Source organism: Convolutriloba macropyga, chromosome 5 (assembly GCF_964194025.1).
Source record: "Convolutriloba macropyga chromosome 5, txConMacr16.3, whole genome shotgun sequence".
Lineage (NCBI taxonomy): Eukaryota > Metazoa > Xenacoelomorpha > Acoela > Convolutidae > Convolutriloba > Convolutriloba macropyga.
Genome location: NC_134472.1, coordinates 28,312,971 through 28,337,291, shown reverse-complemented (window position 1 = coordinate 28,337,291; position 24,321 = coordinate 28,312,971). Strand labels below are relative to the sequence as shown.

The 24,321-nt window shown below is 35.6% G+C and overlaps 1 protein-coding gene across 1 annotated transcript; it reads left to right on the top strand.

Moving 5' to 3' along the window:
• The first annotated feature begins 761 nt into the window (after nt 1-761).
• On the top strand, nt 762-23,030 carry LOC142339925 (uncharacterized). Its single transcript, XM_075390285.1, has 6 exons — nt 762-1,051; nt 5,865-5,991; nt 13,344-13,474; nt 18,043-18,215; nt 18,656-18,756; nt 22,777-23,030. Exons 1-6 carry the CDS (start codon nt 796-798, stop codon nt 22,910-22,912), a joined length of 924 nt encoding a protein of 307 aa, XP_075246400.1. The 5' UTR covers nt 762-795; the 3' UTR covers nt 22,913-23,030.
• The last annotated feature ends 1,291 nt before the right edge of the window (nt 23,031-24,321 follow it).

The following is a 24,321-nucleotide window of genomic DNA, read 5'->3' as shown; positions in this document are numbered from 1 at the left end:
GCATTATCTTAATTTCATGCGTAGGATGGGTACTAGTGAAGGGAGCAATGTTGTAACAATTTGTTGCCGAAGTTTAAATAGAGTTGGAGTCAAATTACGTCAAGAATTGAAATTTTATTAAGTAAAGTTGAGGCGTGCTAATTTGCTTTGGAAGCTCAGCATAGTTTTTTATCGTCTTCCAGATTTCTAAATGCATTTTTTGTTCCACAAACATCTCGTTTTGCTGGTATGAGTTTCATTTAAGACGTACATGAAGATTTGTATCCGTGAAAAATTAGCCTACGATCAAACTCTAAACAGTTTGTTAATACTGTTCAATAAAGTATCTGGACTGAAATTTTATGTCAAATATATAGACGACTGTTTTTGCCGTATCGAGTCGAATTGATTGAAACAACGACAAAAACCGAAACAATTCAATAATAACGAGTTTCAAGAAGCTGCAGTCTATATAACGGATGTATACTGTCCAATAACTCAACTATCTAATAAGGCCACGTATTTAACGTATGGCCAAATTAACGGATGCATAAATCATGTGCATCTTTAACTCAATAATCATTTTTCAATTACAGTTTTCTGTGGGCCAGTGCCCGTCTTTCAATGCGTTAATAACTCAGTATGTCAAAAAACGTAGTCTAATATCCACAATATGGAATCAGAAGTCTTAATCTAACAATGTAGACGAAGCTCTAAAGTTGTTTTCAATTTATCTATCAGATCTCTATCGAAGACGCTTTCATTTTTCACATTCATTTTTAAAAAATAATTTTTGTTATTTTCTCTACCGCAGTAATGATACAGAAGGTTTCAAATACATTTTTTACTGTTGTTTTAATTGTCTCATTTTCTGTGCTAGTTACCATTGTAGCCTCTGACTCTCAGAACAAAGACTATGGTCCCTACATATCTTACCCGTACCAACCCGAGGAGCATGGGAGACGGGTGTTCTGTGGAAACGAGCAACAGGGCTTCGTGGCCTTGTATGTAAACGACAATTGCAATGATTACATCACTGTCACGGTTGCTGAGTTTGCAGGATTCAGATCTGGTAAGGGCGGATAACCCCCCCCCCCCCCCCCCCCAAAAAAAAAAAAAAAAAACTTAAATTTTCTTCGAAGAAAAATACTTCTGTTTTACTGACTTGACGGGAGATCGGTCTTTTTTGCGGAAATGGATAACTTTTTAGATTTTGGCATTTAAAAAAACAAATTGTAAATAATTACCTAAAAAGCCATCGCATTACTAATTGCGGAAAAGAAGATAGACACCTTTCATATTAGCAATTATACATATGACTCTCCAGGCATTGCCAGGGAATAGTTTGATAATAACAAAAACTCTGGAAAACCTTACCCTGGATATACACATATTTCACCCGTACAAGCACACAAACACTCGCAGCATTTTTTCAATTGTTCACTGATAGCTCATGGAACAAACGCTATCGATAGTGCGCATCATTCAATTTTAAAATGAGGGTTATTTCCCTGTGGATTTATTTCCGGTGGAGGTTTTTTCATTGAGGGGCTATTTCCTATCTAAACTTTGGTGGGTTGTTTTCGTGAGGGTTTATTTCCTAGAACCGCTTTTCCCTCCCAAGCAGTGGATCACGGGTCTAGAAATACATCATCTAATTTTAAATAGGAATAAAACCCCAAGGAAATAAAACACCACGGACCAAAACTCCATTTTAAAATACTGTTCATGATATTTTGTTCGGTTCTGATAGCTTCTTATGAAGTCACATGGGTCACTAAGGCATCGTCAATTGCACTGGCAAAATATTATTCCAGGTGGGACCAAATGAGATGAATGCGCAGCTCGTTAGCAGTCAAGTGGTGGTTTATTTCCGCGTGTTTCGTTTCCGTGCGGGTATTTTTCTTTAGGTTTCATTTCCTATCAAAAATTAAGTGGCGGGGGTTTTTCCGTTGTTTTCTACAAAAAAACCGGGAAAATTTTTTTCTTATATCTCTTGTGCAATTTCGTGGGCCAATAATTTTTCTACCTCGGGTTTTGTCATCAATAACCTTAGGTTTGCTAATAAAATGCCATTATAAAAATCCCAATAACAAAAAAGCGATCACATTGACAAATGATAGAGCTTTATAAGTGGAATATCTATTTGCTTGTCTTTCTAGACGTAACAAAACATTGAAAGGTACAAAAACGAACAAGGAGACTAGGTTACGGGCGTACGCAAAAAATGTTCCGACCCCGCTCATCCACATTCTCGGCTAAATTGGCTACCAAATGATGAAGAGATGGAAAACCTTCAAAGCATACACATCGTTCAATAAACAAACAACGAAATACGATAATGCCACGCTAGCGGGCCGATGAAAGCTGTTGATAATAGGACTACTAGAAAGGACAATAATAAAAATCAAACAACAAACATTATTTACGACCAAAACTCTAATAAAATCTATAACAAAATAAAACCAAATCTATACAAACCAAATCTAGAGGGCCGATGAAAGGTGTTGATAATGGGACTACTAGAAAGGACAATAATAAAAATCAAACAACAAACATTATTTACGACCAAAACTCTAATAAAATCTATAATAAAAAATAACTAAATCTATAATAAAAAAATCATTAAAAAAATCAAACTCGCATCAGATAAAAACCAAAAAAATTAACCAGCACTTCATTAGAAAAGATATGGGACCTGTCTCCAATGCGACTGGTAACAGGTAGACAAAAAAGAGCAAATAGGTGCGAAGTTGAAAGATAATTTTCCATTTTTGAAATTAATTAACTTTACAGTTATTATTGTCGTTAGATATCAACTGAAAGCAATAAAATATTCATTTATGTCTACAAAGGAAGCAATTGAGACATGTCATTATACAATGTTCGATGGCACAAAATTTCAAAGTTGAGGGGACTAACGATTATTGTTATAATTTAAAAAGAAACCAAAAATCCTTTGAAATATTCAAATAATTAAAAATCTAACATTTTATGAAATCTCGTAGTAACAGTATTAACAACGCCGAGAAACAACTGTTTGAAAGTGAAACCGTTATAAAATACAGCTTACTGGAAATGGTTTGTGACCTGTGTTTACAGAGACTGAGCTACAAATCGACCGAAAACTAATTAAAAAAGACAAGGCTCAAAACCCCAAAACTATTATTGGAAAAAGATATTTTCAAAATTCACAACAACCTTAGCTCTACAAAAAAAACGACAGAAAAAATTTCAACACTTCATGAATCCAATCGGATCTGTTAATAACGAGACTAAATCACGAGCCCACAAAAAAAAACAAATTCCTAAACAAGCCAAAACTTCCAACAATTTTTCAACATGAAAATGTTTAAGGCACTATAATTATAAGATGTTACCTGCAAGAACTGTAAATCATCAATTTTCCTCCATCTTAACATCAACGAGTCTTCTTTATTAAAGAACTACTTAGACATGACAACAAAACGAAACCCAAGAATGGAACAGTATAGAAATATCGAAATTTTTTATGAATCTATGTGGTCGAAGCAATCAGTCACAACGCACAACCAAGCGCGGAAAAAATTTTTCAATCAACAACAGTAAATGAGACTCCTAATGAGTGACATTGAGTTACACCGTGACGAAAATAAAAGCAAAAGGAGAAGATGAAACAAATCAATTTTTTTAACTAATTTGAAATTTGAATTTCGTTAAAACAAGCTATATACTGAAATCTTTAACTCAGTTGAATTATAGGTCTTGGGGAAGCTATTAAGATCTATCGTTATCAGTTATATAGAGTACAACGCCGAAAAGAAAGACAAACTCAGGCAAAATAAAAAAAACCCACTGAATTTTGCGAGATAACTATCTGAGCCCAAAAAGCATAAACTATTCAACAAAAACAAATTAACATATCCAGATACGCCTTTCTCCAAGTTCTGCATTTTTCCTACAATGCTTCTCTTTAATTGGACTGGTCAATAATGTGATAGTTCGACAAGGGATTAAATTGAACTCATAAAAGATGCAATTATTATTTTAAAAAAAGAAAAATTAAAAACGCGTAGTACCAAAAAAGCTAATTTAATGAAAAAATTTTACCAAATATAATTAATACATCACAGAAAGTCTTTTTCGGCCTGTTTGCCCGCTCGAAATTGAGATTGCGCCCGAAATTGTGAGAAGTAAGAAAAAATATTGGCGAAATTCAAAAATTAACGATATTTTCTCACAAAAGTATATTCAAAGTCCTAACAGACATTAGATAGCAATTCAAAAAAAATGTCTGTGTTCTTTTTTTTTCTGAAAAATAACTGGATGTTAGATTGGGGACACTAGGTCATTGAATAACAGAAATCATAAAAATTGAAAACAAAATGCGAGATTTCCAAAAAGCTTGAGCTTAATTCTGAAACCATAATATAATCTCAATGGGTCTCGCTTATTGTAGACAGTAGCTGTCATTAATTGAGCCCTGGAATTTCCTGAAAAAAAACTTTTAATTAGCCGCAATTTTTTGAGAAAAAGGTTGAGCCCCATAAAAATCTAAGTAAATTTATTCATAAGGATTCATGTTGAGATCAAGATCAACCCAGATATTGCAAAGCGTCTGACAAAACGCTCATTTTTTTCAGAAGGTTACAAAATAGATCAATTCTAGAAAAAATTTTTTAGTTTGTCAAAAAATATAATGCAAATTGTATATTAATCGACTTTAAATTTGCAAAAAAAAGTGGCAACATTATAATTCCAGAAGACTCTTATTGCCAGCGGAAGTACATCTAGCTTTTTTAAGATTAGGAAGAATATGGCCGCAATTTAATGGTGTGTACTTCCAGCAAATTTAGAGCATGTTGACTAAAAAAAGCCATTTTTCGACGACAAAAATCTGAGTTTTGAAAAATTTAGCATAAATTCTAGCCGAAAAACTCCGATCCAACAATTCAGCAGTCCTCTATCTTTAGAGATAAAATCCATTACACTACAATTAACAATTTTAACATTTCGGGAGCAGTGACAAAAATTTGGTCAAAATTGACGAAAATTTGGTCAAAATTGACGAAAATTTAGTCAAAATTGACGAAAATTTGGTCAAAAATGTGAAAAAAAAACAGCTGATTTACGTCTAATATTCAAAAATTTTTTAAAGTCGATAAGTCCCCATAAAAAGGAAAAGTTGGGGCTATCTAATGATACCACTCACAACTCTCTACGATTATTATATCGATCGGCCAACATTGTCTGAACAAAAAAAACCAAAATTGTCTGAACAAAAAAAAATGTCGGAACAAAAACAGTAAAATTAGGACAGTAGATTTCAAATTAATCGCTTTTCTCATCGGCTCGATCTACAATCTTTTGATCTATTGTCCTGGCACCACTTCCAGTCTGTAATTTCTCATTTTTGTACTTTACTTCCACTTGAGTTTTGATTCACATCAAAAGATGCCATACTTTTTCAAGTTCCCAGGTGCAATCCTAGTTTTCAAGCTCACATATGTTTCTGGTGAGCTGGGAACATATTTATCAGTTTTTCAAAGCAAAATTAAATTGGCTTGTTGTAGTCAACTACCAATCCGATCACAATAATTGCATCGAGTAACTTTTTCATTACTTTACAGTTGTTGATATAATTTTAGGTAAAATTCAAGAAGTGAAATAATTTTTTTAACACTAAAAAGGCAAATATACAAGAAGCAGAACAAAATTTGCTAAATATAACAGTCCGCACAAATTTAAATCAAGTTCATGTTTTTGTTCCGGATCGTCTGATCATAGCCAAATTTTGTCTGGACCATATGGTTTGCACTTATAACACCTCGTCCGGGTAGATGATCACTGTGTTCAATAAATGTTGATGTCCATTTTTTGTATTCTAAATTTTTAAATGCGTTTAGAACAAGTGCCTCCATCTTTGGTAGTGGTTCCGGGAAGTGTTGTGAACAGCAGGATTCCATTTATGAAGAGATACCAGGATGAAGAGCCTCTCCCTAAAATCCTCGGCAAAAGAAATGCACCCAGCAGGTAAACCGTTCTATAATCTATTACATCGATCCTTTTGTGAGCAAACGCATCGATGCTTTTGTTGTTTTCGATGCTTTTGTGAGCAAATCTTTTTAGTCTTTTAAGCGCAGCAAGATCTTGTATTGGAAGAAAGACCTCCAAATCTTGCATCTTGTGATCCGCGGGCGCTGTTTGTGACTCAAGGAGAAGTATTGACCTTTTGATAGATGTGTTTGCACTGTAGTTGAAACAAACATCACACGTGAAAACTAACTGCTTAGGTCAAATAGCTGAACCAAATTAAATTTCAGAGAGAGGATAAAGTGATTTTTTGCTCCTGTTGCGTTTCTGACTGAGTGCCAGGAAATTAAGAGCAAGTTAGAGTAAAAATATCCTCTACGCAAAAAACTGACATGCGACATTTGCAATCTCTGGCGAAATCATTCACGTATGGCAACTCCAAAACAGTTCTTTTGTTATTGCTCAATTTCTGACGTTTTCCATAATATTGGTTTGAACATTTTTGGCACTTAAAATACGTTTAAAATACTCTGGAACGAATTTGGAAGCAACTATTATAGCTGCAAAATTGTAAGCTGAGCGTAGCTCTATTGCTGTGTTCGTGGTTTTTTCACAATTCCAAGAATTTTAATTGTATTTGGGTGCTTTTTACAATCCAAGGCATTAGGATTGTATTGGTGAGCTGTCCTTTTCAGACTCGAAAAGGAGTTATGGAGATCTATTTAAATCTCGAAGACGAGTTATGTTGACTATTTGTTAATCAGTGACTTCTATATTAGAGGAGGAGGATGTGCCATGCGTGAAAAAAGTGTCTAGGTCCATCTTTTGAACAAAAGTCAAAGGCAGAGAGATAATTTAGATTCGTTCCTGCATAGTTTTGAGAGAGAGCGAGAAATGTAGGTGTGAAAAATTTTTTGATCACGTGCGGTTTTCTCAACGATTTTTGTAAGTTTTATCTTAATTTTATGTGTTATATACAGTTTTACATTTCTTGCAATTTTGTAATTATTAGTCCTGTCGGTCTTTTTTTAATAGCCGCACAGCGATAGCTGGGGCTATTATTGGCCTTCTCTTGGTTTTTTACAATTCAAAGAATTTGAATTGTATTGGTGCGCTGTGTTTTTTTTTTTAAGATGTGTTCACACGTTTTTCAATGACTTTGATCTTTCGAAACGGGATAAACAGGTAAAGCCCAGCGGGCATTAAGTTTCATTAGAGGCCCAAAGTGGGCTTTAGTAGACCTTCAAGTGCGTATCGTGGTGCAGCTGCTGGGATGGCTTTAATTAAAGGTTAAAAGGTCATTTTTAGGAGTTTTTCGTCTCAAAATGGTGCAATTTTTCGTGTTTTTTGTGATTTTTTTTGAGATTTTTGTTTGATTAGTCTAAGATTGAAGTTTTTAAAAGCTGATGAAGGTCTTTTGCGACACAAAATTGCTTGTTATGACCATTTTATGGGCTATATGTCGTGGTACTACAAACACAAACACACAAAAGGATACTCATTTTTGCAATTTTTTTCAGGTTTTTTGAAAATTTTTGTTATTTTTTGAGTTTTTTAGCCCTAGGTGTAACAAAACCTCATCTAGGGTTTGATAAAGGTTTGGATGATAGGTTTTTAGCATTTTTTGACAAAAGTTGCAAAATTTTCATGTTTTTTGACATATTTATTGTCATCCTTCAAGTTGTTTGAGTCCCAAGGGCAAAAAACCCATATTAGGGGTTGGATAATAAGTTACTGAAAAATTTTTAGTTGCCATGGAATAAGTTTCAACTTTTGAATATCACAAATTTTAGCAATTTTTTTTAACAAATTTGCATTTTTTTCAGGTTTTTTAAATTGTTCATAATTTTGTCAGTTTTTCGAGTTTCAGGGACCAGGCAATCTCCGTTGAGGTTTGTTAATAGGGAACTGCATAGTTTCTAGTAACAATGGAACGCTTTTTAATTTTTTAATGTCTCGAATTTTAGCATTTTTTTGATAAGATCTGCAATTTTTTTAATGTTTCCTAAAGTTTTTGTCAGTTTTTGATATTCGTCGATTCTCAAGTGCAAGAAAACCTATTCCGCGTTTTCATAAAAAAGTTACTGCATGGTTTTTAGTTTCATTGGATTTGTTTTCAACAATTTAACCTTTCGTCTTTTAGAAATTGTTTGATAGAAATTGCAATTTTTTTTCAATTTTTTTGTTTTAAATATTTGTATTTTATTTATTTTTTCTTGCCTCAGTTGCCAGATAAACGCATCCAGGGTTTGACAAAATTTTATTAAATAGTTGCTAGGGGCAATTGAATGGCTTTCAACATTTTAATAGAAGGAATTTCTTTTTTGAAGTTTGAAATTTTTTCTAAAATTTATTGCCTATCGATCTATGAGCCACTGATTTTTTAATGCTTCGAATTGGGTTACTGGATAGCCTCTAGAGACACAGAAATGATTCTGAAGATATTTATATCACAATTTTCAGCAACATTTTCTTATAACTTGCAATTGATTTCTTTTTTTATCTTAAATTTTTTGGTCATTTTCAAGTTAATCGATCTTCAAGGGCCAATGAATATTTTTCAGGTATTGCAGATATAATACTGGACTGATTTCAGAAACAAAAATTGGTTTTGAACATATTTTTGTAATAGGTGTTTTTAAAGCGAAAAAGTTTTGCTGTAGGTTTAAAAGCTTCAAGATTTTTAGCAATGAGTTTGTTTTTGTTTAGTTTTGATTCTTTTAGTTTCTCAATTCTTTTGTGATTTTTGTGTTCTGGCTGGCATTGTTCAATTGATCTGCTGATCAGGTAGAGTGCGTCCGAGTTTTTCATTCAATTCTTTGAATTGTATTTCAGGACTTGTCCTGCTATGTTTTTTTTATTTCGTCGTCATGATTTTTGTTACGACCATATGACGTCACCGCCACTTTTTGTTCATTCGTTCATGCAATTTCAACTGAATTGCATGTGTGACGTCATTTTTCGCTCTTAGTGGAGCGAGTTTTTTGTTCATGCGCGTGATTCAATTTTTGGTCACACTTGACTTACCTCATTCTCAAAAATGACTTCCTCACTTTGAAATTGACTTTTATTTACTTTAATTCAAAGAGATAAGGTCAAATGGGTGTGTTTCACTCTAAATGAAGGTTATTTGAGATCAGCTAATAGAGGCAGCAAAAACTTATACAGATTTTTAATCAAAATATAACATATCAGCCTTCAATGAAAAGACGAATTTTTTTGGTCTGCCTCTTTTACTGTTTTTTTGAGTCTGCAGATCTACGAAGCTATTGCGGCTATTTTCTGGCAATCTGCCAGCTATGTTATGCGATTTTTCGCTTGAGCAATTTTTCGTCTGACGCATTTGACTTTTGGTCCTCAAATACGGGATAAACAGGTAGCACCCAGTGGGAAATAAGTGCTTTTAGAACCTTTCAGCTCACTAGTCTTCAAGTTTGCGATTCACAGAATCTGTTTGGCTGTTTGGAGACTTATAGTTATGGTGCGAAGGGCGGCTCTTAGAGATTGACTCCCCCCACTGTTGCCACTTACGCCCCTTCTGTTAAATAAAGCTAGCCTTACTAAACCGTGCCTAGCTACTTACGAAGCCAACCACTCGCCGGTCGTTTGAGGGTAATTCGCCCGACGTTAGTGGGTTATGTTCATATTTTGTTTTCTTTTAATAGCATTTAGAAAATTTTTTGGTTTTATTTCAGTGGTTTACACTTTAATTTTGAGTTTTTTTGTTAAAAATTACAGTTTTGAAATAAAATTTTTCCTATTTTGTTTTTTTAAGTGCTTTGCCTTCGAAATAAAGCTATTGATTTTAGCTTTTCTTGTTCCTTATTTAACCTGGATGTATAATACCGGTATTGCTACTAAGAATTGATTAGGCCAGATTATAAAAATTGCAATTTTTATTGAAATAAACTATATAAATTTGTACTTTCTTTCAGATTTTTTGTTGTTTTCATTTTTTTTTGTTGTTCAGTTTTCTCTGACTGAAGTTGCGTACCGCAAGCGCAAAAGAATTTATTATAGGTTTCACAGACTAACAACCGAGTTTGGAGTTTTGTATCATTTTTTACTCCTTTTTCCTCGGTTTTCTCTGTATCTAACGTCTCTTTCGTTTTTAATATCAAAGTGTTATCAGTTATTGAATGAGGCCAACTTTTTGAGAGTTGTTTTGGCAATAGTGTTTTCGGGGGCCTTCCGGCTATTTTTTAAATCGATTTAGTTGGAGTGAATATTGAAGCAGGAAATTAAACGCGTGACAAATTTGGAGTGGTCTATGTGATGAAAAAATTTCTTTTTCTATTGGCAATTCCAGTATTTCATTAAACCACTGATGTTGTCCGTTTTTTTTGTAGTTCGATTGGTTTCTTGGGCTAAAAATTTCTTTAATTTTTTTCACTTATATATTTTTTTCTCTTTTTTTGGAATAATTTAATTACGTAATCATTTCCATCCAATTCTAACAGGTTTTATGAAAGAGAAAACTCTGCGACAACTTTCTTAAAGTCTTCCTGTTTTATTTTTTTCAGAAGTGAGCGAGCAAAAAAACTGGAAATTCAAAGAGTGAATTAATTACGAAAAGGTCATTTTGATATTCAAGTTTGAAGAGACAAGAAAAGACAGAGTGTTTAATTAATTTATATTGTCTTCTGAAACAGAACTAAAATATGAGTTGCGAACAATCTTTTGCAATGCTAGTGAAATTTTGTGTTCTTTTGCCGCTTTTCGAAACTGTTTTGTTTCCAATTTTTGGATTTTATTGAAGTGTAAGGGTTTGTTGTCGACTATTGTAATAATATCCAAGTTCATTTCATTGTGTTTTGAAGTTTTTTTTGTTATTTGATGGTGCTTAGCGCTAATTTGAATATTTTTGAACTTTTGGCTGTTTTTGATTTTTTTTGCGTGCAATTTTTGCCCCGCTTAACCATTCTATTGAAATTACTGGTAACTGAGTTGAAGCATAATGCTGTTTGACTGGCTAACAAAAACTGAAATAAATTGTTCAGTATAAAGCTACTTTATTCTATTAAATTTGAATAAAAAATGTGAACTTTTTTTAATTTCTTAGAGTTTTGTTAATTTTCATTCAAATGTGGAGTATTTTTAACGTAATACGGCTTGAGCAATATTTCATGGCTAATATTCGGGTAATAATAGTTTGCTTGTTTTTTTTGTATTTTTCCTTGAGCTAAATGGAAAATTAGCTGATGTCTCCTATTTTTTAACCTACTTTACTTATGACTAATCTTTTCTTTGTTATCTGAATGAGGAGTGTTTTTTCTTTAAATTGGGGAGTTCTGCCAGAAGAAACTAGCTTGGTTTTGGCAAAGGGGAGGGCTTCGAGTCGTTTTCGGATTTCTTCCGGCTATATCTTTTCAGTCTCTTCACACTTTTTTTCGGTTTTTTCACGTCAGTACTACATCAAATTAGAGTAGTGGTTTTAATCGAGAAGTAAAAGAAGCAAAACGCGAGCAAATTGGGAGCGTGATTGTATTCAAAGTACCTTTGAAGTGGAGTGAGAAGTTGACATTTAAACACATTTTGGCCTTTTGAAAGCAATTTTTTTTCACGTGCTGCAATATGACTTCTGTTTTTAGTGTTTCTTTTCTTGAGTGATGTTAATATAAAACTTATAGCACCTCATTGCCCCTATTTGCAAATATTTGAATTCATCAACGTGTAGCTAAAAATTTTTATGACTGTGTAACTATTTGTTTGTCTTGATAACACTTTAAAGATTTTTTATATTTTTGTCCCTTTTTAATATAATTCTGTTATCTTATCACATAATGACACGCCTCATTGGATTGGTTGCTAACAGATAAATGGCCTAATTAATGGTTCCAGTTCATGGCTAATGGTTTCCAAGGCAAAACAAAATGTTTTTTTTAGTGGTAAATAAATTGTTTTAAATATTGTCCACCAATCAGCACCAGTGCAATTTTGAGGAGAGTAGCCTCACGAAATTTTGGCTATTTTATCCAATTTTGAAATAGTTTTGCCCCCTTTCGTCTCTTTTACTCTCAAGAAGTTTCCGCTGTACTTCAAATAAATTTTTGTATACATTTCGGCAAAACGGAATTGGTTTTTAGCACTTGAATATCCGAAAATTTGACAAAAAAGAATTTTCAATTTTTGAATGAAGTTTTTTTATATCTTAAAGCTTGGCATTTGCGGAAATTTTTGCACTATCTTTTTGGAAAAACACTAACAACGCAAACTTTTAGCAACCCATAATTATTTTCTGCTAATTTGAATTTTAGGATTTTTTTGCCAAACGCTGCTTATCTCTTGTGTATTGAGCAGAAATTATCTCCTATGGAAATTCTTCTATTCTTTTTTGAGGTTTTTTATAGCAGTGGGTTTCAGTGCCTTAACACCAAAGCCATCTACCATTTGAATCTAACTTTTTCAGTGGCTTTGTTCTATTCAAGGATTTTTTCTGCGAACTTATGATGCCACTCTTACTTGAAATTCCGTCAGACAATTTCATAGATTAACTCTTAAAGGATTTTTTTCCTACAATATTGACTCCTAGAATTGATTTTAGGATTAAAGGTCTATTGAGGATAGAGTTCACACCTCACTGTTAATAATATTTTTTTTCGCTCTTACTTTTTTCATATGGTATTTGATAATACAGGTCTACGAAGCTATCGAATCTATTTTCATGCAATTTGTGAGCTTTGTTTTTCAATTTAAATTATACAGGGACCCATTATAAGCTCTACTCATAGAAGGCCCCTATTTAAATTATTGCGCCCTCAGTTCCACCAGCCCCCCGGGCCGATGCAGGCCGAAACATAATCGAGTCTCTGCCAGTCGTTCAAAGTTAGTCGGTAATCTTTGACAGAAGATTTTTTCCGTACTTTCCAATTCTATGAATTAAGAATCACGATGCGATCAAAGTAATTCAAAATCATCTCAAAAGTGCAATAGTTTCCCTTCGCCCACTTGAACTTGACTTGAGATGAAGTATAATATGAAATCAACCTGAAGGCATATAAATAGCTGTGTCTATTCTGCTTGGGTTCATCAGCTTAGGGGACTTATAATAATTACACATCTAGGCGTGCGTGCCATTTTTGCATCATAAAGGTGCTATATAACAACATATTTTTTTAAAGCTTGGAGTCATAAACGGCACTGGGTGAGGGGCAGAATAGATCTAAAATGATTTTTGTGTCCCGATTCCCCCGCAGTTTAGCGGGCATACGATTTAATTTTACGCCCCCAAAGGCGCGAGTGCTATTTTTAAATAGTAATGTGCTATATAACTACATAAAATTTGTCAGGGGTCATAAAAACACGGGGAGGGGGGAATACAACAGATCAATTTTTCAGTTAAGCGTTTTTAGTGAACAGAATCGCAAACGAGAGGTGGAGTTGGTGGAAAGTGGAAATTTCGGCAGCAACCGTTACTCAGTCTCAGAGCGACTTGGCGCCAGATTCACAGTCCGCAATCTTAGCATCGGCTCCAACTATTCTGGTGCGCTAACACTCAATACTTAAACGCTCAGAACGTACAATTTTACAATTTGGGGTTCTTTGTTGGCTTTTGTTGACAAGTGGTAATGCTTCGCCCTAATTCCTCACTTTATGTCACTATTTCTCACCTTGAAGAATCGGTTCGTCCACTGTGGACCTCATTGACGACAAATTTTTCAAGTCTGTTATTGTTTTAACTTAATAACCAATTTTCAACTTAATAACCTAATAACCATGAAGTATTATTGCTCATTGTCATCAATTAGTGATTACTTGAGGTCCAATTGGGACACTTAATTTTTCTTAAGAGGCGTGATCTGGGTCATTGCAAATCTTAAAGGTGCCTTGCAAATTAGTATTGCGATACTGTGACAGACTTTTAGGCCATTAACCATCAATTAAGCTGTGTCTTTCATTTCTGCACAACTGAAACAAAACGTGGAAATTACACTTCTTCGTCGTGAAAAAGAAATTACCCTAGTCGGAGCCAAAAGTTTATCTTGTAAGATCTTGCAAGATTCTTGCAAAAAAAATTCTTTTGCAAGGTCTTGCAAGAAAAATTTTGTCTTGTAAGATTCTTGCAAACAAATAAACCACCTGAAAAAAGCTGAAATACGAAAAAAACTAGCCAACCAAAAGAATAGTATTTATATGCTGAGAGAGGTGACTAGCAAACTAAGTGAAATATCCGAATTTTTGCTGGTATAACGATGTAATTTTGAAGATGGGATACTTAATTTCTGCGAGGACATTTTCTTCAAAACTCTTCCTCATAGACCCTCGTTTCAGGTAAGACTTTGAGCCAATAAACGCTTCTCCGAGAAGAACAAAATTAAGTAGAGTCGTTTTTTTTGCAAGATTTCTGTCCTTTCTGATAAGAAATGTTAGCCAAAATTTTGGTTTTTATCACTTAAAATTTAAAAAAGGTGAATAATATGATTCAGCATTACGTCCATTCAAAATAAAAACAATTGTGTTACACCACATTTTTTCCATGGATGATGTTTTTGAGCAAATTACGTGTTTGGATTATGAAAACATTAAGAGTACTAGCAATCGAGAGTCTATAACAATTTTTGTTTTGGTTGAAAACATTTCTGATCTAAAAGCTTTGTTGGACAGTTCTCAGAAACTGAAAACTTTGCTGAAGGCCGCTTAAAACATAGTTTAAAAACACCTGCTGCTGTAAACTGGTGGAGCAATCATTGGGGAGGAATTTTTTGTTTGCTGACATTGATATATCTCCAGGCGCTTTTTTATTAGAACTGTGAAAAGCAGTCGGCGGTGACGGTAAGCGTTCGATTCAATTGGCAAACTATTTGGGTTTCATTTCACAATTGTTCAGAAATGCACAACGTTAAAATTAGTTCGGGATACTTTTTTGAGAGCCGCCTCAGCTTCTCAGCCGGCTATTCTAGCTCTCCTAATTTTTACAATTCAAAGAATTTGATTTGTATTGGGACGCTGTCTTTTTTTTTTAAGATATGTTCAAACATTTTCATGACTTTTGAAGTCAAATTGGAGTAGTGATTTTGATCACGCCGAAACAAGAAGTGGAGCGAAAAAGCGAGTGGTTTTGCGGCGTGGATTTTTCTTGCTCTAATTTTAAAGTAGAGTGAGAAAACGGTGTTTGAACAAAATTTAGCTTTCTCGCTAGCAATTTTTTGTTCACACACGGCATTTTGACGTTGATTTTCAGATGTTTTTTAGTTCTTTTGATCTGATTGTTTGAAAGGGTTCTCCCAATTCACTCATAGTCCGTTCATGGTGTATTTTTTTGCTTAGTCAATGACAATTCTTTGAATGTTACGTCAGGACTCGTCCTGCTATGTTTTTTTTACTTCGTCGTGCTAAAAATTTTTCGCTTTACCTTAGTTCACAGCTTGTTCAACATTTTGCGCGAAATATTTTTGACTTATATAGGCTAGTTTTACTTTTCTCTTATTCAGTTATAAGTGTTTCTAGAAACAGTTGCTCAGCAAAGCAAATCAAAATGAACAGAGTCAGATCAAAAAACGAAACCAGAAAAAGAAACGGGAAAAACCAACAGACCCCAATTTTGAATGCCTCTTAATCTAAAATTGTTGTTAATTACCATCTCTAAAATTTACAAATACTATTGTTACTAGCCTTTGTGTCATATCAATACGAAACAGGAGTATGTCTAGCTCCAAAACGACATCAAAAAAGTTCAGAATTGTTTTTGTATAAAAATCACTTCCTTTATGAGTTTTTTCTCTTCTTCCATTCCAATTTTGATTATGGCAATCAACGGAGGCTTTTCTCGGCAATCTGTCAAAAAAGTTTTAATTGGCAGTAACTCTGAACTAATTTTTCCTGTTTTTACTGCTTTCCACACTTACTTACAATTTTAATTATAAAACGTGGTCCTTAAAAATTCTGAAATCTAGTCGAAAATCTTATATTTACTCGGTTCAATGGTACATTTCGAGGCTTAAAGCTTCTGCATTACCTCTATCGCTGTTTTACTACAAAGTTATTTCTATACACTAATAACCCAATTTGTAATTTTTTGTAAAGTAAAAGGTTCTTTGATCAAACCATTTCCCAGATTTCTGATTAATCTAATTATTACAGAACTACCAATCAAGCACACAACCCGCAACCTCTAAGAAACTGGTAAACCTCAATTTCCGATGTAATCCAATTCAATTCGATGGGGGGTTTTGTAAGTCTGGCTTCCATTCTGAACAGCAACTTCTTGAGCAGCCAAGTAAGCCGCTCTTCTAGGTCGTCATCTCTCCCAGTTGTTGAACTCAGCCACAGTTGTTGAGTTCGTCTGTAGCAGTGATTGTAGTCATCTAGCCATTAGGCAGTCTGTCGGCCTCAAGCACTCTTGCTTTTTGAGTTCAGGAGTCAGGTTGAGGCATTTGATGAGTTAAACGACGTGGCCTTGGTTCTGAGCACAGCGTGTTTTTATTTAGCCTGACTGTTATGAGGAGATCTGGCAGATCGTTCACTTTTATGGATCAATGCAAGGATTCCTCCTCTTTCCATTTTGTGCATCCTTTGTATCTATCAGAAGGGCTATTTGGCAGTTGGCACGCTTCGTAATTTTTCTGGGGAAAGTGCCGTTAAACAGTTTGTGATAACCACCACATCTGACGTTTGGGGCCTCCTGGGAGCACCCATTTGCCTTGTAATCAAAGCCTTGGCACGGATAGCACTGGTTCACCACATCACGTCCTAGAACAGGAGAGAAAGACGCCTGGGCTTAATTTTCTCTTGACGCCTCGGATCTCTGATCTCTGATCTCAAAAACTCGTGCCGTGGCTGGCTGATCATGAGTTTTTGTTTTCCGGTTTCTCTATTCGTGAATAATCTTACTTGTTGGGTTGGCTCGGCTTCTGATACGCACTAAGCTTTTCTCTGCTGAGTAGGTTTTGCTGACTGCTTAACTAACATTTTCCAGGTCTGCGTGCAGTCCAACTCCAACTATTTCAGAGCTGTGATCTTTCGTTTTTGTGGCGTTGGTCTTTCAATAGATGGGAGGCAAAGCTCCCTGACTCGCACTTTCCATAGAAGAGATTACCGTTTCGAACAAGGCATTACTTGTCTTGAATTTATTTGCAGCTGGAGTTGTTGATTACACTTTTTTGTCAAATCAATTGGCATCTCATTTGGTCCGTATTGGCATTGCAGTTCTATAAAGTCGTTGCGTCAAAAGTAGTCAACGAAACCTGTTTTTGCGCGAAGAGTTTGTTGTTTTTGTTAATTGTGCTCACGCGAAGTTTCAGTCAGTTATTGTAAAAGTGTGTGTGTGTGTGAGAGAGTGTTTGTGTGTGTGTGTGTGTGTGTGTGTGTGTGTTTGTGTGTTTATGCAAAGTTTTTTGAGTAAACGTTACGCCGTTGTTTTTTTTGCGTTTTTCGGAATGTATGTTCTATCTCATTCATTATTTTAATCAGCTCATTTTAATCAATTTGCGACAGATTAATACCAGAAGTCAAATCGAAAGAAGAGTGAGTCAAAATCGATGTCGTTTTCTATTAAATCGTAATGGTGGTATATAGAAACCTCTAATGACGACATTTGAAGCACCATAGTGATCTTCTTAGTCCCCCCCCCTCCTATTAGTCTACCCTTCAACCCCCTCTCCCTCCCGGACTGAAGCAATGAAGCAGGAAGCAGGCTGCTATAGATTAGAGCTCCCACTAGTCGTTCAATAGCAAGTTCGTCCGACGTTAATCGGTTATGTTTTATAACTGCATTCATGCAGTCTTCTGTTCTTGTTTAGTTTTTATTAGAAAACATTTTCTAGCTTTAAAAATTGGAAGGTTCCAGGCTGAGTATCCAGAAGTTGAACGCAGGAGTAGGATAGGGGGCGTTGTGCGTTCACATTTATTTAGTCTGAAAACTTAAAAAAAAACGCACAAAACTCAGAACATAAGCACTCGATTGGTCACTTTACAGTTACTCAAGTTCCAGTTTTTTTGCATTCCGATCAGACCAATATCAAGATTTGATGTGCCCAAGATAACATAGCTTTGTAAATTAGCGTATTTGGTGCTGACAAGCTGAACCGGTAGTTTCTTCTGCTTTGTTTGCAGTGTTTATGCAGCGCTGTTTGGACAAATCGAACGTGAAGCTGTTTGCGGCTCTGAATATTCAGTGTTGCACTCCATTTGACATCCCAATGGAGCCCCAGTTCACAGGGGAGGATGCCCAGACACCAGAAGACAGACGCAAAGTCGAGGCACAGTCCGAAGCCATCTCTATCGCGGTAGATCTTCATAACAAATTTACTTTAAAATTTAAGGCTTCACCACTTTGTCAAAAAAACTTAACTTAATATCTTGAGGTACCTTAAAACTACCTTCGTTTTCCCTAAACGCATTTTGAATCTATTAAGCATAAGGAATTTGAGCTTACTTTTACAGCGTATGAAGATAGAAAAAGGTGCAGAGCTTGTGATTGATGATGGAATAAGTGGGTAGCAGTAATTACTTTTGTGATCTTTGCAGGACATATAACAAAATTACAATCTATCTCAGTTCATTATGGCTCCGGAGAGTTCCATTAGAAACAATTGCGCATTAAATCGGACGCCAAACTACTAAAATATAACAGCAATCATTAACGCAGAGCCATTTTAGAGACCAATCTTTTAATGTCTATCCATTGTTGATAAATGCACAAGTTTAGTTGATTGCAAAATTACAGATGGTGATTCTTCTGATCAGCAGTTTGGTGTTGTACCTCATGTTTACAATGATCAGGAGTGAAGTGCGCAAACACAAACGAATGAAAAAGAACCGCGGCAGGTAAGTGAACTAATTCAGGTTAATTAAGAGCAATGCCAATTATAGAAGCAGTTATCATGGTAATCCAGGCTGAAGTCCCAGACCAAAGTGACCTCTGATTAGACCATCACAGGCCAAAGTGGCATTTGATCAATTCGACCATTGTTCAGACTTTTTCACTGGTGCACACCACAATTTGCCGCGCAGATCTCTCTCCACTGTGCGCTCGAAGATGGTCTAATCAGCTGGTTACTTTGGTCTGGGACCTCAACCTGGGTAATAATAAAATCATGGGAATTGGGAGCAAAACCCAGGATGAAGTCCGCGACCCAAGACAGGTATTGGCCAGACAGACCATACCCAAAACAGGCATTGGTCAGACCGACAATACCCAAAGATAGGTATTGGCCAGACCAAGCAGGCTTTGGCCACCATTGGCCAGACTGAACAGACTTTGGACACCATTGGCCAGACTGACCAGACATTGTCCAGACCATTGGTCAGACCGAACAGACCTTAGGCCAGACCGTTGTCTAAACCATCGGCCAGACCGTTGTCCAGACCAATGGCCAGACCGAACAGACCCTAGGCCAGTCCCTTGTCCAGACCGTAGGCCAGACCATCCGCCAGACCGTTGTCAAGACTAATGGCCAGACGGAACAGATCTTAGGCCAGACCATTGCCCAGACCGTAGGACAGACCATCCGCCAGACTGTTGTCCAGCCCAATGGCCAGACCAAGCAGACCCTACGCCAGACCCTTGTCCAGACCGTAGGCCAGACCATCCGCCAGACCGTTGTCAAGATTAATGGCCAGACCGAACAGACCTTAAGCCACACCATTGTCCAGACCGTAGGCCAGACCATCCGCCAGACCGTTGTCCAGACCTAGGCCAGACTATTAGCCAGACTCATTTAAACGTGTATAAACATCCAATAAAATTTATAATATATTCGTTTCATTTTTTTGAATGACAAATGAATATGAGATTTTAAAAAGAAATTATTGGAAAAAAAACCCGTCGATTTAAAGACAAATGCAAATTTCAAAAGAAGGTTAATGAAGTATTCTAATCATCTAGGAGTAGATGTCGTTTACCATTTATGGGCTGCTAAATTGAAAAACAGTCAATACAGCACGCAATTATACAATTTGGCTCTTATTTGGCTGGACCTCTAGGCCTTGAAATTAGGTATTGGCCAGACCGAACAGACCGAAATATGGGTATTGGCCAGACCCAACAGACAGAAATATGGGTATTGGCCAAACCAAACAGAACAAAATATTGGTATTGGCCAGACCGAACAGACCGAAATTTGGGTATTGGCCAGACCGAACAGGCCGAAATTTGGGTAATGGCCAGACTGAACAGACCAAAATATGGGTATTCGCCAGACCGAGCAGACTAAAATTGCCATTGGCCAGACGGAAGGCGCGACCCGAATTTTTTCCAGACCATTGTGGACGGTCACACCGGACCCCCCTGTCCGCGACCCAAGTCGGTCTGGCCAATACCTGTCTTGGGTCGCGGACTTCATCCTGGGAATAACAAAGGTAACCAAGAATTTTTTCTTCCTAACAAAAAAATATTGTCTCTTTTGTGAAAAATGCGACTGAATGGAATTGCCTTCAGTAGAGAATGAAGAACTAATGTAATTTACCTAGAACAGTTTTTGAACAATAAAGAATTTTGATGAACGTACGCGCGTTATTGATGCTCATTTAGAGCTCGACTGATGTTCAACAAAAAGTGGCATCAAAAGACAGTGCCCGACACAAAGAGCCTATTAATCAACTTCAGTTCGAATTTAGCGAGCAGCTGCTCAAATGCCATGCTCGATTTTTGAGTTACAAATATTAGTTCGAGCTATTGCCCAACTATAAGTTGATGAAAAGTGTTTTCATGAGTCTGCTGTTTTGCTTTAGCTCACTGATCTTTATGAAGAGCCGTCAGAAAGTATTCTCCTCGGTTTGTTGCAAATCTAAGGAAAAATACAATAAATTTATTTTAAAAAATACTTTAAAAAAATTTCGTCACAATTTAGGATGGAACTAAAACAATAAAAAAATGCCACAGTTTGATCATGGCCAACAGAAAAAAAGTCATTGCAATTATGCTACTTAGTTGTACTCAATCTTGTAACATGGCAATATAATCCAGAAGCGACAGCTGATCCATCTTTAGAATTAAAGGACATACTGAGGGCCTTTTCAATTTTTTAAACTGTCTGTTAAGTTGTATTGCTGTTTAGTCTTGAACCGTTGTTGCTCCAGTTGGATAGAAGAACAAATAAAATTTTAAAAATTTACAGCAAGAAAAGATATTTTGTCGACTTCACCTTGAAAGCTTGACTGTGTATATCTAAATGAAAAAGCCTCTGCACACTAGAGTTTTTTGTCTTTTCGAGGTCTAGACCTGTTTACCAATTAGGTTGAAACTTTTTTCACGCCGCCGTGATATTTGCCGATATGAACTTCGTTGGTTTCGTGTTCGCATATCACCTTCTTTGGTTTCCTCAGCTTTGTCTCGTGTTATTTGCCTGTGTTTAACTGTGTTATAACTGCCTTCAAATATTTTTCTAGATCACTTGGAGTTTCCTTTTCTATCCTAGTAAACTATTGCCAGATTGTTTCCCAAGGTTCGTTTTGATTTGGTTATAAAACTCAGGACCACAACGCGTAATAAATTATGGCAAAAAAATTTTCGCATAGATACGCATAGGAACTTCAGCTAGATCAGTACATGGCACCATTTTAGGAGGGATTTGATCTTGGTTTACAAAATGGACTCAAACCTTTATTGCTCTCAATTAAACTTTGCGATTATTTTAGTTTTGTGTGCATTTTATGATGCAAAAATTGCTTGACTATTTTCTTCTAGAACATTCTTTGTTCTCTTAGGTGATTTGACTTTGCAATTGGCTTCTTGAGTTTTGCGTAATCAATATTCTCTTTTGAAGGTTTTGAGCCGCTATATTACTTTGTTGCAGCAGTTTAACTAAAGGAATCGTAAAAGCTCCGAAATTGATCTCAGTATATCTAAAGATCATCAACTGGTTCCTGTTATCGACCAATGAACTTAACTGAGCTTAAATTGACTTCAAGCACAAGGTTTTTCAGTAAAAATGGCCTTTATGCACCAAAATATTATTAAGTTCTTCTTTTAAATTCAAAACAATTACAATGTTAATGTTCTTCGGGTTTCAATTTACCTGAAGAGTGGCTTCATCAGATTGGAAAAGAGATTCAAATATTGAAAGAATGGTCTGCTCAGAGATCAAACTGCTGCTCAAACGGTATAATCGCAGGCTCCAATTCCTCAAAAAAGAATTGATCAGAAATCACTCTTTTCTCCCATAGGGCGTAGGTCTCAGAATAGAGCAGGGTCTGGGAGACCTCAGCTTTGATATTACTTTTGTTAATTGTAGAATTAAATGTGCAATTGTTAATTGCTCTTAAACGAAGTTTGTAGCAATTATATTAGTCCTGTTTGTCCTTTTTAATGTGATTTTTTGTTTAACCGATTTTTCGTCTGACCCATTTGATTTTTCTTCCTTAAAAAGGGGACTAACAAGTAGCGCTCGGAGGGCATTAAGTTCTCTTCGAGCGCTAAGCCTTACTATACTCTAAAAATGCGATTCACCACAACTGCTATATATAAAGAGACAAATTTTAGCGACACATAATTATGAATTTTTGTCAAAAAGCATAGACCTAGCATATTTAATTATGACTTGAGGCATGATCTGCCTATATAAGCACATAATGTAAGAAATTAACTATCTTTAACAACTCAAAGAGTTTGAATCCTATCGATATGAGCTGCCTTTAATAAATAAGTTTTGAAGAACATTTAGTTTCCAACCTTACTGTTTCTTGTAATATACAATACTGATTTTTTGGATAAAGTTTTAGACCAAATGATGTTCAAAGTCATCTCGCAGGCAATTCAGGTACTTAATTCAGGTTTTTAATTTTGTCAATGAAAATTCTTGTCAATGCAAATTTGCAATTCAGAAATAGTTTTAATTATTGTTATAGGTCTGCAATGATAGAAGCTTCGACAGAGAAAGAGAGGCTACCGCGTGCAAGCACTGTAGCCTCGCATTACTACCACAGACACGGGTACTACAATGACCAAAACATGCACTATCGTTACCCATACAAATCTCAATAAAATATTTGTGTCCAGGCAAATCAAACGAAGTATCGAAAAACTCACTAAATTCTTGTAACATGTGCTAATAATAGTCATGTAGAAATCTGTTAATAGACGTATATCATCTTATGTACAAACGTTCACCTTTCTTGAATACCTCTTAACCCTAAATTTGAAGGCACTAATTTAAAGAGCCTTCAGAAAGAATTTCTCATTTAAAGCAATACTGTTATTAATAGTTCTCTCGAATGACGTTTATGAAGGTAGTCAGGCCTTAACTTTTCAGGTAAAGTTCAGGTAAAGATAGTCTAAGTTAAGGTGAGTTAAGGAAAGGCAAATTTACCACAACAGTTCAGTCGAGCTAAAATGTTTTTGAGGTAAAATTACCTTAACTCTATTTAGTGTGTACAGTAATTATTTTAAACGTGTGTCTATTTCGTTTTACGAATCCAAGAGGAGTTATTATACTCTACAGTTCTATTAGCTGAATAAAGTTTGTTCACGACTTATTAGTTGTCGACCATTGACTCTGTTTTCAACATTCGATTTAAGCACTAGTTTAGCTTACAATGATCCTATAACAGTCCTTCCCACCTATCCAAACTAATAAAACCAGCCATACATATCCCGAGAGTTAACTAAGACACCCCTCCCATCCATAACGAAACACCCGTATTACCTACGAGACCCCTCCCAATCCCAACTGCCAACAAGTCCCTCACGAGCTACACCCCTCCATTTACCTACAACACTAAAAAATAGTTATTTCCGATTAAGATAATACTAGTGCAGAGACCTCACTGCAAGGCTTTTTTGGCTTTTCCAATATTCTACTGGATCTTTCTTAGCTGAAAAAGTTTGTTCAAACCTTGACTTGTCTTTTAGAACGTTTAATCAATTTAACAGCAGCTTAGTTCTTAATAAATAGAAATACAGAACTGCTGGTAAAATTCAAGAGCATAATGTGAAATTTTGAGAAAAAAATTTAAATTACAGAACTGCTGGTAGAAATCAAGTTAATTTTGAGAAATTCTTTCCCCATAACCGTCCTCCGTCGTCCTCCTCTCTCCCCCAAGCTAAAGACCCCCGCATAACCTACTTTACCTACCCCTTGTCCACCCTCCTCAACCAAATTCCACTTTTAATCCAACCCACTCGACATAAATATTCTAACAAACCCACAAGCTATCTATCCCTAAAACAATCTAACCCCGCCTGCAACTCCCTGCACCCCATAGTCCCCCTAATTTAAGAATTATGTTTGCAGTTTTCAAAACAGTATTGGTAGTTTTATTGGAAATCGTATTTTTCATTTTTTCTAATTTTCTTTTTGATATTTCTAATTCAAGTAAGCACAAATTAAGAGTTCAAAGTCAAAAAACAATTTGGATTATTTGATCCCATAGCGGTCCCTCCTGACTATCCAA

What these genes read in the sequence shown, in the direction of transcription:
- LOC142339925 (XM_075390285.1), top strand. Translation starts at nt 796, where the DNA reads ATGATACAGAAGGTTTCAAATACATTTTTTACTGTTGTTTTAATTGTC. An exon ending in GTTTGCAGGATTCAGATCTG is followed by an intron (nt 1,052 to 5,864) that starts GTAAGGGCGGAT and finishes AAATGCGTTTAG; the next exon opens with AACAAGTGCCTCCATCTTTG. An exon ending in ATGAAAAAGAACCGCGGCAG is followed by an intron (nt 18,757 to 22,776) that starts GTAAGTGAACTA and finishes TTATTGTTATAG; the next exon opens with GTCTGCAATGATAGAAGCTT.